Genomic DNA, 15,217 nt, shown 5'->3' with positions numbered 1-15,217 from the left:
GCCAGCAGTCTCCCCCCTCTCTCCTGCATGATGTGCCAGCAGTCTCCCCCCTCTCCCTGCATGATGTGCCAGCAGTCTCCCCCCTCTCCCTGCATGATGTGCCAGCAGTCTCCCCCCTCTCCCTGCATGATGTGCCAGCAGTCTCCCCCTTCTCCCTGCATGATGTGCCAGCAGTCTCCCCTCTCTCCCTGCATGATGTGCCAGCAGTCTCCCCCCTCTCCCTGCATGATGTGCCAGCAGTCTCCCCCCTCTCCCTGCATGATGTGCCAGCAGTCTCCCCCCTCTCCCTGCATGATGTGCCAGCAGTCTCCCCCCTCTCCCTGCATGATGTGCCAGCAGTCTCCCCCTTCTCCCTGCATGATGTGCCAGCAGTCTCCCCTCTCTCCCTGCATGATGTGCCAGCAGTCTCCCCCCTCTCCCTGCATGATGTGCCAGCAGTCTCCCCCCTCTCCCTGCATGATGTGCCAGCAGTCTCCCCCCTCTCCCTGCATGATGTGCCAGCAGTCTCCCCTCTCTCTCTCCATGATGTGCCAGCAGTCTCCCCTCTCTCTCTCCATGATGTGCCAGCAGTCTCCCCTCTCTCTCTCCATGATGTGCCAGCAGTCTCCCCCCTCTCCCTGCATGATGTGCCAGCAGTCTCCCCTCTCTCTCTCCATGATGTGCCAGCAGTCTCCCCTCTCTCCCTGCACGATGTGCCAGCAGTCTCCCCCCTCTCCCTGCATGATGTGCCAGCAGTCTCCCCCCTCTCCCTGCATGATGTGCCAGCAGTCTCCCCCCTCTCCCTGCATGATGTGCCAGCAGTCTCCCCCCTCTCCCTGCATGATGTGCCAGCAGTCTCCCCCCTCTCCCTGCATGATGTGCCAGCAGTCTCCCCCCTCTCCCTGCATGATGTGCCAGCAGTCTCCCCCCTCTCCCTGCATGATGTGCCAGCAGTCTCCCCCTTCTCCCTGCATGATGTGCCAGCAGTCTCCCCTCTCTCCCTGCATGATGTGCCAGCAGTCTCCCCCCTCTCCCTGCATGATGTGCCAGCAGTCTCCCCCCTCTCCCTGCATGATGTGCCAGCAGTCTCCCCCCTCTCCCTGCATGATGTGCCAGCAGTCTCCCCCCTCTCCCTGCATGATGTGCCAGCAGTCTCCCCCTTCTCCCTGCATGATGTGCCAGCAGTCTCCCCTCTCTCCCTGCATGATGTGCCAGCAGTCTCCCCCCTCTCCCTGCATGATGTGCCAGCAGTCTCCCCCCTCTCCCTGCATGATGTGCCAGCAGTCTCCCCCCTCTCCCTGCATGATGTGCCAGCAGTCTCCCCTCTCTCTCTCCATGATGTGCCAGCAGTCTCCCCTCTCTCTCTCCATGATGTGCCAGCAGTCTCCCCTCTCTCTCTCCATGATGTGCCAGCAGTCTCCCCCCTCTCCCTGCATGATGTGCCAGCAGTCTCCCCTCTCTCTCTCCATGATGTGCCAGCAGTCTCCCCTCTCTCCCTGCACGATGTGCCAGCAGTCTCCCCCCTCTCCCTGCATGATGTGCCAGCAGTCTCCCCCCTCTCCCTGCATGATGTGCCAGCAGTCTCCCCCCTCTCCCTGCATGATGTGCCAGCAGTCTCCCCTCTCTCTCTCCATGATGTGCCAGAAGTCTCCCCTCTCTCCCTGCATGATGTGCCAGCAGTCTCCCCCCTCTCCCTGCATGATGTGCCAGCAGTCTCCCCCCTCTCCCTGCATGATGTGCCAGCAGTCTCCCCTCTCTCCCTGCATGATGTGCCAGCAGTCTCCCCTCTCTCTCTCCATGATGTGCCAGAAGTCTCCCCTCTCTCCCTGCATGATGTGCCAGCAGTCTCCCCCCTCTCCCTGCATGATGTGCCAGCAGTCTCCCCTCTCTCCCTGCATGATGTGCCAGCAGTCTCCCCTCTCTCCCTGCATGATGTGCCAGCAGTCTCCCCTCTCTCCCTGCATGATGTGCCAGAAGTCTCTCTCTCTCACTACATGATGTGCCAGCAGTCTCCCCTCTCTCCCTGCATGATGTGCCAGCAGTCTCCCCTCTCTCCCTGCATGATGTGCCAGCAGTCTCCCCTCTCTCCCTGCATGATGTGCCAGCAGTCTCCCCTCTCTCCCTGCATGATGTGCCAGCAGTCTCCCCTCTCTCCCTGCATGATGTGCCAGCAGTCTCCCCTCTCTCCCTGCATGATGTGCCAGCAGTCTCCCCTCTCTCCCTGCATGATGTGCCAGCAGTCTCCCCCCTCTCCCTGCATGATGTGCCAGAAGTCTCCCCTCTCTCCCTGCATGATGTGCCAGCAGTCTCCCCCCTCTCCCTGCATGATGTGCCAGCAGTCTCCCCCTTCTCCCTGCATGATGTGCCAGCAGTCTCCCCTCTCTCCCTGCATGATGTGCCAGCAGTCTCCCCCCTCTCCCTGCATGATGTGCCAGCAGTCTCCCCCCTCTCCCTGCATGATGTGCCAGCAGTCTCCCCCCTCTCCCTGCATGATGTGCCAGCAGTCTCCCCCCTCTCCCTGCATGATGTGCCAGCAGTCTCCCCCCTCTCCCTGCATGATGTGCCAGCAGTCTCCCCCCTCTCCCTGCATGATGTGCCAGCAGCCTCCCCTCTTTCCCTGCATGATGTGCCAGCAGTCTCCCCCCTCTCCCTGCATGATGTGCCAGCAGTCTCCCCCCTCTCCCTGCATGATGTGCCAGCAGTCTCCCCCCTCTCCCTGCATGATGTGCCAGCAGTCTCCCCCCTCTCCCTGCATGATGTGCCAGCAGTCTCCCCCTTCTCCCTGCATGATGTGCCAGCAGTCTCCCCTCTCTCCCTGCATGATGTGCCAGCAGTCTCCCCCCTCTCCCTGCATGATGTGCCAGCAGTCTCCCCCCTCTCCCTGCATGATGTGCCAGCAGTCTCCCCCCTCTCCCTGCATGATGTGCCAGCAGTCTCCCCCCTCTCCCTGCATGATGTGCCAGCAGTCTCCCCTCTCTCTCTCTCCATGATGTGCCAGCAGTCTCCCCTCTCTCTCTCCATGATGTGCCAGCAGTCTCCCCTCTCTCTCTCCATGATGTGCCAGCAGTCTCCCCCCTCTCCCTGCATGATGTGCCAGCAGTCTCCCCTCTCTCTCTCCATGATGTGCCAGCAGTCTCCCCTCTCTCCCTGCACGATGTGCCAGCAGTCTCCCCCCTCTCCCTGCATGATGTGCCAGCAGTCTCCCCCCCTCTCCCTGCATGATGTGCCAGCAGTCTCCCCCCTCTCCCTGCATGATGTGCCAGCAGTCTCCCCTCTCTCTCTCCATGATGTGCCAGAAGTCTCCCCTCTCTCCCTGCATGATGTGCCAGCAGTCTCCCCTCTCTCCCTGCATGATGTGCCAGCAGTCTCCCCTCTCTCTCTCCATGATGTGCCAGAAGTCTCCCCTCTCTCCCTGCATGATGTGCCAGCAGTCTCCCCCCTCTCCCTGCATGATGTGCCAGCAGTCTCCCCTCTCTCCCTGCATGATGTGCCAGCAGTCTCCCCTCTCTCCCTGCATGATGTGCCAGCAGTCTCCCCTCTCTCCCTGCATGATGTGCCAGAAGTCTCTCTCTCTCACTACATGATGTGCCAGCAGTCTCCCCTCTCTCCCTGCATGATGTGCCAGCAGTCTCCCCTCTCTCCCTGCATGATGTGCCAGCAGTCTCCCCTCTCTCCCTGCATGATGTGCCAGCAGTCTCCCCTCTCTCCCTGCATGATGTGCCAGCAGTCTCCCCTCTCTCCCTGCATGATGTGCCAGCAGTCTCCCCTCTCTCCCTGCATGATGTGCCAGCAGTCTCCCCTCTCTCCCTGCATGATGTGCCAGCAGTCTCCCCTCTCTCCCTGCATGATGTGCCAGCAGTCTCCCCCCTCTCCCTGCATGATGTGCCAGAAGTCTCCCCTCTCTCCCTGCATGATGTGCCAGCAGTCTCCCCCCTCTCCCTGCATGATGTGCCAGCAGTCTCCCCCTTCTCCCTGCATGATGTGCCAGCAGTCTCCCCTCTCTCCCTGCATGATGTGCCAGCAGTCTCCCCCCTCTCCCTGCATGATGTGCCAGCAGTCTCCCCCCTCTCCCTGCATGATGTGCCAGCAGTCTCCCCCCTCTCCCTGCATGATGTGCCAGCAGTCTCCCCTCTCTCTCTCCATGATGTGCCAGCAGTCTCCCCTCTCTCTCTCCATGATGTGCCAGCAGTCTCCCCTCTCTCTCTCCATGATGTGCCAGCAGTCTCCCCCCTCTCCCTGCATGATGTGCCAGCAGTCTCCCCTCTCTCTCTCCATGATGTGCCAGCAGTCTCCCCTCTCTCCCTGCACGATGTGCCAGCAGTCTCCCCCCTCTCCCTGCATGATGTGCCAGCAGTCTCCCCCCTCTCCCTGCATGATGTGCCAGCAGTCTCCCCCCTCTCCCTGCATGATGTGCCAGCAGTCTCCCCTCTCTCTCTCCATGATGTGCCAGAAGTCTCCCCTCTCTCCCTGCATGATGTGCCAGCAGTCTCCCCTCTCTCCCTGCATGATGTGCCAGCAGTCTCCCCTCTCTCTCTCCATGATGTGCCAGAAGTCTCCCCTCTCTCCCTGCATGATGTGCCAGCAGTCTCCCCCCTCTCCCTGCATGATGTGCCAGCAGTCTCCCCTCTCTCCCTGCATGATGTGCCAGCAGTCTCCCCTCTCTCCCTGCATGATGTGCCAGCAGTCTCCCCTCTCTCCCTGCATGATGTGCCAGAAGTCTCTCTCTCTCACTACATGATGTGCCAGCAGTCTCCCCTCTCTCCCTGCATGATGTGCCAGCAGTCTCCCCTCTCTCCCTGCATGATGTGCCAGCAGTCTCCCCTCTCTCCCTGCATGATGTGCCAGCAGTCTCCCCTCTCTCCCTGCATGATGTGCCAGCAGTCTCCCCTCTCTCCCTGCATGATGTGCCAGCAGTCTCCCCTCTCTCCCTGCATGATGTGCCAGCAGTCTCCCCTCTCTCCCTGCATGATGTGCCAGCAGTCTCCCCTCTCTCCCTGCATGATGTGCCAGCAGTCTCCCCCCTCTCCCTGCATGATGTGCCAGAAGTCTCCCCTCTCTCCCTGCATGATGTGCCAGCAGTCTCCCCCCTCTCCCTGCATGATGTGCCAGCAGTCTCCCCTCTCTCCCTGCATGATGTGCCAGCAGTCTCCCCTCTCTCTCTCCATGATGTGCCAGCAGTCTCCCCCCTCTCCCTGCATGATGTGCCAGCAGTCTCCCCTCTCTCTCTCACTACATGATGTGCCAGCAGTCTCCCCTCTCTCCCTGCATGATGTGCCAGCAGTCTCCCCTCTCTCCCTGCATGATGTGCCAGCAGTCTCCCCTCTCTCCCTGCATGATGTGCCAGCAGTCTCCCCTCTCTCCCTGCATGATGTGCCAGCAGTCTCCCCCCTCTCCCTGCATGATGTGCCAGAAGTCTCCCCTCTCTCCCTGCATGATGTGCCAGCAGTCTCCCCCCTCTCCCTGCATGATGTGCCAGCAGTCTCCCCTCTCTCCCTGCATGATGTGCCAGCAGTCTCCCCTCTCTCTCTCCATGATGTGCCAGCAGTCTCCACCCTCTCCCTGCATGATGTGCCAGCAGTCTCCCTTCTCTCCCTGCATGATGTGCCAGCAGTCTCCCCCCTCTCCCTGCATGATGTGCCAGCAGTCTCCCCTCTCTCTCTCACTACATGATGTGCCAGCAGTCTCCCCTCTCTCCCTGCATGATGTGCCAGCAGTCTCCCCTCTCTCCCTGCATGATGTGCCAGCAGTCTCCCCTCTCTCCCTGCATGATGTGCCAGCAGTCTCCCCTCTCTCCCTGCATGATGTGCCAGCAGTCTCCCCCCTCTCCCTGCATGATGTGCCAGAAGTCTCCCCTCTCTCCCTGCATGATGTGCCAGCAGTCTCCCCCCTCTCCCTGCATGATGTGCCAGCAGTCTCCCCTCTCTCCCTGCATGATGTGCCAGCAGTCTCCCCTCTCTCTCTCCATGATGTGCCAGCAGTCTCCACCCTCTCCCTGCATGATGTGCCAGCAGTCTCCCTTCTCTCCCTGCATGATGTGCCAGCAGTCTCCCCCCTCTCCCTGCATGATGTGCCAGCAGTCTCCCCCCTCTCCCTGCATGATGTGCCAGCAGTCTCCCCTCTCTCCCTGCATGATGTGCCAGCAGTCTCCCCTCTCTCCCTGCATGATGTGCCAGCAGTCTCCCCTCTCTCCCTGCATGATGTGCCAGCAGTCTCCCCCCTCTCCCTGCATGATGTGCCAGCAGTCTCCCTTCTCTCCCTGCATGATGTGCCAGCAGTCTCCCCCCTCTCCCTGCATGATGTGCCAGCAGTCTCCCCTCTCTCTCTCACTACATGATGTGCCAGCAGTCTCCCCCCTCTCCCTGCATGATGTGCCAGCAGTCTCCCCCCTCTCCCTGCATGATGTGCCAGCAGTCTCCCCTCTCTCTCTCACTACATGATGTGCCAGCAGTCTCCCCTCTCTCCCTGCATGATGTGCCAGCAGTCTCCCCTCTCTCCCTGCATGATGTGCCAGCAGTCTCCCCTCTCTCCCTGCATGATGTGCCAGCAGTCTCCCCTCTCTCTCTCCATGATGTGCCAGCAGTCTCCACCCTCTCCCTGCATGATGTGCCAGCAGTCTCCCTTCTCTCCCTGCATGATGTGCCAGCAGTCTCCCCTCTCTCCCTGCATGATGTGCCAGCAGTCTCCCCTCTCTCCCTGCATGATGTGCCAGCAGTCTCCCCTCTCTCCCTGCATGATGTGCCAGCAGTCTCCCCCTTCTCCCTGCATGATGTGCCAGCAGTCTCCCCTCTCTCTCTCCATGATGTGCCAGCAGTCTCCCCTCTCTCCCTGCATGATGTGCCAGCAGTCTCTCTCTCTCCCTGCATGATGTGCCAGCAGTCTCCCCTCTCTCCCTGCATGATGTGCCAGCAGTCTCCCCTCTCTCCCTGCATGATGTGCCAGCAGTCTCCCCTCTCTCCCTGCATGATGTGCCAGCAGTCTCCCCTCTCTCCCTGCATGATGTGCCAGCAGTCTCCCCTCTCTCCCTGCATGATGTGCCAGCAGTCTCCCCTCTCTCTCTGCATGATGTGCCAGCAGTCTCCACCCTCTCCCTGCATGATGTGCCAGCAGTCTCCACCCTCTCCATGCATGATGTGCCAGCAGTCTCCCCTCTCTCTCTGCATGATGTGCCAGCAGTCTCCCCCCTCTCCCTGCATGATGTGCCAGCAGTCTCCCCTCTCTCTCTCCCTGCATGATGTGCCAGCAGTCTCCCCCCTCTCCCTGCATGATGTGCCAGCAGTCTCCCCCCTCTCCCTGCATGATGTGCCAGCAGTCTCCCCTCTCTCTCTCCATGATGTGCCAGCAGTCTCCCCTCTCTCCCTGCATGATGTGCCAGCAGTCTCCCCTCTCTCCCTGCATGATGTGCCAGCAGTCTCCCCTCTCTCCCTGCATGATGTGCCAGCAGTCTCCCCTCTCTCCCTGCATGATGTGCCAGCAGTCTCCCCTCTCTCCCTGCATGATGTGCCAGCAGTCTCCCCCTTCTCCCTGCATGATGTGCCAGCAGTCTCCCCTCTCTCTCTCCCTGCATGATGTGCCAGCAGTCTCCCCTCCCTGCATGATGTGCCAGCAGTCTCCCCTCTCTCCCTGCATGATGTGCCAGCAGTCTCCCCTCTCTCCCTGCATGATGTGCCAGCAGTCTCCCCTCTCTCCCTGCATGATGTGCCAGCAGTCTCCCCTCTCTCCCTGCATGATGTGCCAGCAGTCTCCACCCTCTCCTTGCATGATGTGCCAGCAGTCTCCACCCTCTCCATGCATGATGTGCCAGCAGTCTCCCCTCTCTCTCTGCATGATGTGCCAGCAGTCTCCCCCCTCTCCCTGCATGATGTGCCAGCAGTCTGCCCTGTCTCTCTCCTTGCATGATGTGCCAGCAGTCTCCCCCCTCTCCCTGCATGATGTGCCAGCAGTCTCCCCCCTCTCCCTGCATGATGTGCCAGCAGTCTCCCCTCTCTCTCTCCATGATGTGCCAGCAGTCTCCCCTCTCTCCCTGCATGATGTGCCAGCAGTCTCCCCTCTCTCCCTGCATGATGTGCCAGCAGTCTCCCCCCTCTCCCTGCATGATGTGCCAGCAGTCTCCCCTCTCTCCCTGCATGATGTGCCAGCAGTCTCCCCTCTCTCCCTGCATGATGTGCCAGCAGTCTCCCCCCTCTCCCTGCATGATGTGCCAGCAGTCTCCCCTCTCTCTCTCCATGATGTGCCAGCAGTCTCCCCTCTCTCCCTGCATGATGTGCCAGCAGTCTCCCCCCTCTCCCTGCATGATGTGCCAGCAGTCTCCCCCTTCTCCCTGCATGATGTGCCAGCAGTCTCCCCTCTCTCCCTGCATGATGTGCCAGCAGTCTCCCCCTCTCCCTGCATGATGTGCCAGCAGTCTCCCCTTTCTCCCTGCACGATGTGCCAGCAGTCTCCCCTCTCTCCCTGCATGATGTGCCAGCAGTCTCCTCCCTCTCCCTGCATGATGTGCCAGCAGTCTCCCCTCTCTCTCTCCCTGCATGACGTGCCTGCAGTCTCCCCTCTCTCTCTCCCTGCATGATGTGCCAGCAGTCTCCCCTCTCTCTCTCCCTGCATGATGTGCCAGCAGTCTCCCCTCTCTCTCTCCCTGCATGACTTGCCAGCAGTCTCCCCTCTCTCTCTCTCCCTGCATGATGTGCCAGCAGTCTCCCCTCTCTTTCTCCCTGCATGACGTGCCTGCAGTCTCCCCTCTCCCTCTCTCCCTGCATGACGTGCCTGCAGTCTCCCCTCTCTCTCTCCCTGCATGACGTGCCAGCAGTCTCCCCTCTCTCTCTCTCTCTCTCTCTCTCTCTCCCTGCATGACGTGCTAGCAGTCTCCCCTCTCCCTCTCTCCCTGCATGACGTGCCTGCAGTCTCCCCTCTCTCCCTGCATGACGTGCCTGCAGTCTCCCCTCTCTCTCTCTCCCTGCATGACGTGCCTGCAGTCTCCCCTCTCCCTCTCTCCCTGCATGACGTGCCAGCAGTCTCCCCTCTCTCTCTCTCTCCCTGCATGACGTGCCTGCAGTCTCCCCTCTCCCTCTCTCCCTGCATGACGTGCCAGCAGTCTTCCCTCTCTCTATCCCTGCATGATGTGCCAGCAGTCTCCCCTCTCTTTCTCCCTGCATGACGTGCCTGCAGTCTCCCCTCTTCCTCTCTCCCTGCATGATATGCCACTGTGCTTCTATACAGCGGCCAGCAGTGGTGGGCAGATAAGTGTTATGGGTAGGAGGGGGGGCAATTGCACTGATCCACCCCCTTCCATCCCTTGATCAGCCACTACTGAACACACCCTTATGGATTGAAACCGTGATGAAAATGTACCTGACGATCATACAATGCTATTTCATTATGTTTATATATGTAGCTTGCCACTTGTTGTATACTTTGCTCACAACTTGCTACAAATATAATTGTAATCTTTCATATCTGTTGAAATACTTGTATCTATATTAGATTTTAAAACGGTTTTCTTTAATACAGTGTTTTTATATATATATATATATACCCTGAGGGGGTAATTTCAAGTTGATCGCAGCAGGATTTTTGATAGCAACTGGGCAAAACCATGTGCATTGCAGGGGAGGCAGATATAACATGTGCAGATAGAGTTAGATTTGGATGTGGTGAGTTCAATCTGCAATCTAAATTGCAGTGTAAAAATAAAGCAGCCAGTATTTACCCTGCACAGAAATAAAATAACCCACCCAAATCTAACTCTTTCTGCACATGTTATATCTGCCTCCCCTGCAGTGCACATGGTTTTGCCCAATTGCTATCAAAAATCCTGCTGCGATCAACTTGGAAGTACCCCCCCAGTGCGGGAGCTGAAAGTGATGTAATTAGTGTAAGGCTGTAGGGGAAGTGAGGGACAAAGGGGGTAATTCAGAGTCGATTGCAGCAGCAAATTTGTTAGCAGTTGATCAAAAACATGTGCACTGCAAGGGGGGGAGGCAGATATAGGGGTATATGCAATTCCGGGCGAATTGCTGCACTTTTTCGCCCGTTTTTAAATTCGACACAATTCGACCGTCGAATTCCGGCAGGTGGGTACCGGAATTCGACATATTCAATAAAAAACGAATTCGACAGTCCCGCTGTCGAAAAACGGCCGATTTGACGGATTTTGATTAGATTTTTAAAAATGTTTAAAAAACGGAAAAAAACGGTAAAAAAAACCCGAAAAAAAATTGCGTGGGGTCCCCCCTCCTAAGCATAACCAGCCTCGGGCTCTTTGAGCCGGTCCTGGTTGCCAAAATACGGGGGGGGAAATGACAGGGGATCCCCCGTAGTTTAACAACCAGCACCGGGCTCTGCGCCTGGTCCTGGTGCAAAAAATACGGGGGACAAAAAGAGTAGGGGTCCCCCGTATTTTTTGTACCAGCACCGGGCTCCACTAGCTGGACAGATAATGCCACAGCCGGGGGTCACTTTTATACAGCGCCCTGCGGCCGTGGCATTAAATACCCAACTAGTCACACCTGGCCGGGGTACCCTGGGGGAGTGGGGACCCCTTCAATCAAGGGGTCCCCCCCCAGCCACCCAAGGGCCAGGGGTGAAGCCCGAGGCTGTCCCCCCCCATCCAAGGGCTGCGGATGGGGGGCTGATAGCCTTGTTGAAAATGTAAGAATATTGTTTTTTTTTTTTTTGCAGAAGAACTACAAGTCCCAGCAAGCCTCCCCCGCAAGCTGGTACTTGGAGAACCACAAGTACCAGCATGCGGGGGGGAAACGGGCCCGCTGTTACCTGTAGTTATACTGCAAAAAAAATACCCAAATAAAAACAGGACACAGACACCGTGAAAGTATAACTTTATTACATACATGCCGACACACATACTTACCTATGTTGACACGCCGACTCTGGCCTTGTCTCCAATGTCGACGTCCGGGGTACCTGAAAATAAAATTATACTCGCCTGATCCAGTGTCCGGTTCTTTTATTATAATCCACGTACTTGGCAAAACCAATAAACACATTTACCCGAGCCAGACGGACTGAAAGGGGTTCCATGTTTACACATGGGACCCCTTTCCCCGAATGCAGAGACCCCCCCGTGACTCCGGTCACAGAAAGGTCCCTTCAGCCAACCAGGAAGCGCCACTTCGTGGCACTCTCCTGATTGGCTTTGCGCGTCTGAGCAAATAGATTCCTATTGATGGATATCTTTAAGGACAGATGCGGTGAGCGGTGGGAAATTAGCTCTGTAAAGAGAACTATAAGATTTAGTAATGGCCAAAAACATGTAACATTTAAAAAAAAAAACTACTTCATACCTTCTCTATCCATGTCGGCATAGAGTTGGTTATAAACCTTGTGGCGAGCCCCGCGAGGGGATACCTTTCTACAATTGCGGGTCCCAGATGACAAAACTATCCACACAAACCACAAAAATGCAAAAAAAATGGTGTCTACCTTTTTTGTGTCTACCTTTTTCATGTCGACCTTTTGTCTCTGTCAACCTTCTGACCCTGTCGACCTAATGTCTGTCTATCATGTGGTGTCTATCTATTGACTGTCTAACTAGACACAGTCTATCTATCATCCCACACCCGTTTGGTGCGTCTGCAGCAAAGATGAATGAGGATATATACTACCTTACTACCTTAATAAGAGAAGGTCACAGAGCTTTATTTGGAAGTATAAGAAATAATAAACACATAAATATTTTGATGCGTGATTGGGACAGATGGTATAGAACCAAATGTATTAGATGGGTGTGGGATCGCACCAAACAGCCCCTCTTGGCACGGCAGGTTGTGTGAGAATTTTCTAGCGTTGGAGATATTTTATTGCTTCACTTTTGCTGAAAATGCGTCGCATTTGCAACACAATGCAACTAGGACGCACGGGGAGACTGTGCTGATTAGTTTGATATGACACTTGTATATCTGTTGCGACTAAAGGGCCCCATACATCTGCAATAAATTGTTTACAATTCTGCGTTCTAGAGATGATTGTCACAATAAACCCCTACTGGTGATCCTGAGTGATCATGGTCACCAAACCAGATTTTTAAATATGTTTAGAAATAATGATTTATTGGGACTTTCTTTTCTAAAGTTTGGCAAGTTTTGCCGATATACTGGGGCGTGTCTTACGGAGGGGAGTGGTGGCATTAGTAGGGTGGGGGTGCGAGCGGGACATACCTAATGTCGATGGCAGTGGCATTGGTGTCTGTAGTGAGGCCGCACGGGTCACCACAGTGCCATAGCGTTTTTCTTCTGAATCCTGGGAGAGGAATGCTCATGATTGGCTGCACTGCATATTTATAAAATGGCATTGCGAGCTGTCATTGGCTTGCACATGGTGCTATTTTTATAATTCAAGATGACAGCGACATCTCCCCGTTCCCTTGGGCTGGCAGTCTGATGGCAGAGGAGGAATTGTTAAGTGCTCCTAATGATTCCTGGGTGGACAGTACAAAAGAGCTCACAGGGCCACCCCCCCAGGTGAAGATCACAGAAGAAGATGCTGAAGGAAGACCTGGGGGGGGGGGGGGGGGGGGGTAGCGGCAACCATGTAAAAGAGCTCAAAGGACCCTTAGGAGAAGGTGCAGTGAAATAAATTATAAAAATATCACGTGAGGTGTCCTTATTTTAATATTTCCTTTACAGGAAGACTATAGGTGCCAGCGGGCCCTTAATGCCCTACATGCTGGTACTTCTTCTCCAAATACCAGCATGTGGGGCAGGCTTGCTGGGACCTGTAGTCCCTGGCAGCTCACCTATGCCAGACATCTCGCGCTGCATGGTGTATTGAGGATAGATGTATGAGGACACATCTGTAACTCATATTTTCTAGATCTCCTGCTGCCATCCAAACCATCATCACTGCGTTATCATCCCAGAATCTGAGAGAGTACACAGCTAGACAGCACATATGGAGTACAATGAAGCCATAGTTGCTCTAGAATAATAACTGCCACAAAATTGTTACCTTCAAGTCCTCAAATAATAACCAGGACCATAGTGCACCTCCTGGTCATCCACTATACAAGCAGTAGCTATCAAGTCAGAACGTTGACATACAGAATGTCGACATATAGTTTTTTGCTTATGTTTAGGTTTAAGGTCAGGGATTAGGTTTAGGCTAAAATAAGCAAAAAAACTGTTGACATACTGGCGTTGACATATTTAATATCGACATTATAAACATGTCATCATTTTAATCTTGTCTACATTTGTGAATGTCGACATATTGGTTGGTGACCCAACATTCTATCAACATTTATAACCTGTCCACATTCTGGTGTCTACATTCTGAACACTCTAGGCAACGTAGCAATGTTCGGTACTTTGCGCATGCCCCAGACCCATACTGTGCATGTGCAGTACTGGTCTGCAATGGCGGATGCAAAATGGTTCCTGACAGTTTGATACCATTTGGGGGTGGAGAGGCGGTGGCGACGGCTACTGTGCGTCACTGCTGTTGTGCGAGAGGGACGAGGCCAGGATCTCTGTCAGAGGACGGAGATTTCCTGGCCTCTTGGTAGCTCCTGCAGCTGCCAGCTTGCGTGACACCATAGGTCACTCAAATGGTCGATGGTGTTGCAGATGATCCAGTACTGCGTCCTTAGACGCAGTTCGGATCAGTAAGGCAGCAGGAGGTGTCACATTACTATATTAGTGCTATCGCTGCTGCTAGTGATAACTCCAACCACAGCTGAATGAGGCCCTTACTGAGGTGCTAGGGAATACTTCCATACTAATTATGCAATATTTGTGGTACAGGTTAAATCGGCGACAGTTTATAAAACTGCCCCAGAAACCAGATTTCATAGACAACTATTCTTTAAGAGACTTGGAAACTTTAATTTCAGAAAATCTCCCCTAAGGAAAACTGTGTATAGATAACTGCATGCATCGCTATGTATGCACTTACTATTGAAAGGGTCAGATATCACACTGCTTATTTGGGTTCATTTTGATGTCTTAAAATGTGTTAATAATTATTACAATGTTAATTTACGCATATTAGAAATTATTTTATTTTGTATCACTAAATCCCTTTCTCATCTGCTCTGCATTTTGTTCTCTTTCAGGCCGGAGGATGTGCTGCTAAAACGAACCCATGATGAGAACGTTCTTCTGCACTGTTTCTTGTGGCCGCTAGTTACCTTCATGGTGGGTGTACTAATCGTGGTGCTCACCATTTGTGCAAGAAGTCTGGCTGTTAAAGCAGAAGCTATACAGAAAAGAAAATTTTCGTAGACTAATAATAAATAAACTACATCTGGAAGCTTCAATTGAAACCAAAATCCAAAATTCATATAGCTCCATTGTTGCCTCTTCAACACTATTTCTCTGAGCGTGATATTTGAGGATGAAAGCAGAGTACAGAATATTCTCTCAGACTTCTACCAGACTGCTGCTTCCTGCGGGAAGAATGCCCAGATTGGCTCAAGACGGAGGCAGAGAAATAAGGCGTAATGTAATGACTTCTATTAGCCAAGTGTAAAGTGAAAACGTCCAAAAGTTTCATTTCACCTTTGCGATGATATATTTTTTATTTGGTACGTAAAATATCAAAATATTTCAGTTTATTTTGTATCATGTACTTCTAAATTATTAAAGTGTGCTTTTTTATGTCCTAGCACTGAAATTTTTATAGGCTTGATTATTTTTACGTTGAGCTTCGTTTTCTTTACAGGTCAAAGACTACTAAGAAATGTATGTGTCTTTTAAACTTCTTGTGTTTTCAGGTAGCATTGATCAAACACCCTGTAACTTACTGTCATTCTTGAAAATCATGCTATTCATTCTGTGGTTAGCCAGTTATACACTTACATCAATTATATTGATATATTATTAAAGGAATTCTAGTTTTTGAATATGTTGTATATTTTTCTCCTTAAACTTACTTAAAGCACAATTAACTTTGATAGCTGCCTTTGATGTGATAAATTTACTCACGTTCTAAATGAGCTAATCATTTTTCTACTATTATTACGCTTAATATTATTATTACAAAACATATATTTGTGCGATGAAGGAGCATAATGTAATAAAAGTGTCCTGGGAGGGAGAGACTGATTATAATGGAAATCTTTGTCAACCTTTACAAAACAACATAATGCAGATGATGGTAAACCTCTGTTAGACCTTCGTGAGTAAAACTAAGTGTCTTTTAAGAACTGCTGTTACATAATGGGGGTCATTCCGAGTTGATCGCTCGCTAGCTACTTTTTGCAGCCATGCAAACGCATAGTCGCCGCCCA

At 53.7% G+C, this 15,217-nt stretch overlaps 1 protein-coding gene across 1 annotated transcript in view; it reads left to right on the top strand.

The window, feature by feature from the left end:
• Positions 1-14,830, top strand: part of KCNMB4 (potassium calcium-activated channel subfamily M regulatory beta subunit 4) — an 89,752-nt gene extending 74,922 nt beyond the window's left edge. Inside the window, exon 3 of the mRNA XM_063927470.1 lies at positions 14,042-14,830. Within this exon, the coding sequence (XP_063783540.1) occupies positions 14,042-14,210 (169 nt within the window). The 3' untranslated portion in view covers positions 14,211-14,830. The remainder of the gene's footprint in view (positions 1-14,041) is intronic.
• The last annotated feature ends 387 nt before the right edge of the window (positions 14,831-15,217 follow it).

Source organism: Pseudophryne corroboree, chromosome 6, assembly GCF_028390025.1.
Source record: "Pseudophryne corroboree isolate aPseCor3 chromosome 6, aPseCor3.hap2, whole genome shotgun sequence".
Lineage (NCBI taxonomy): Eukaryota > Metazoa > Chordata > Amphibia > Anura > Myobatrachidae > Pseudophryne > Pseudophryne corroboree.
Note: the sequence above shows the minus strand (reverse complement) of the source record. Positions and strands in the feature narration are given on the sequence as shown.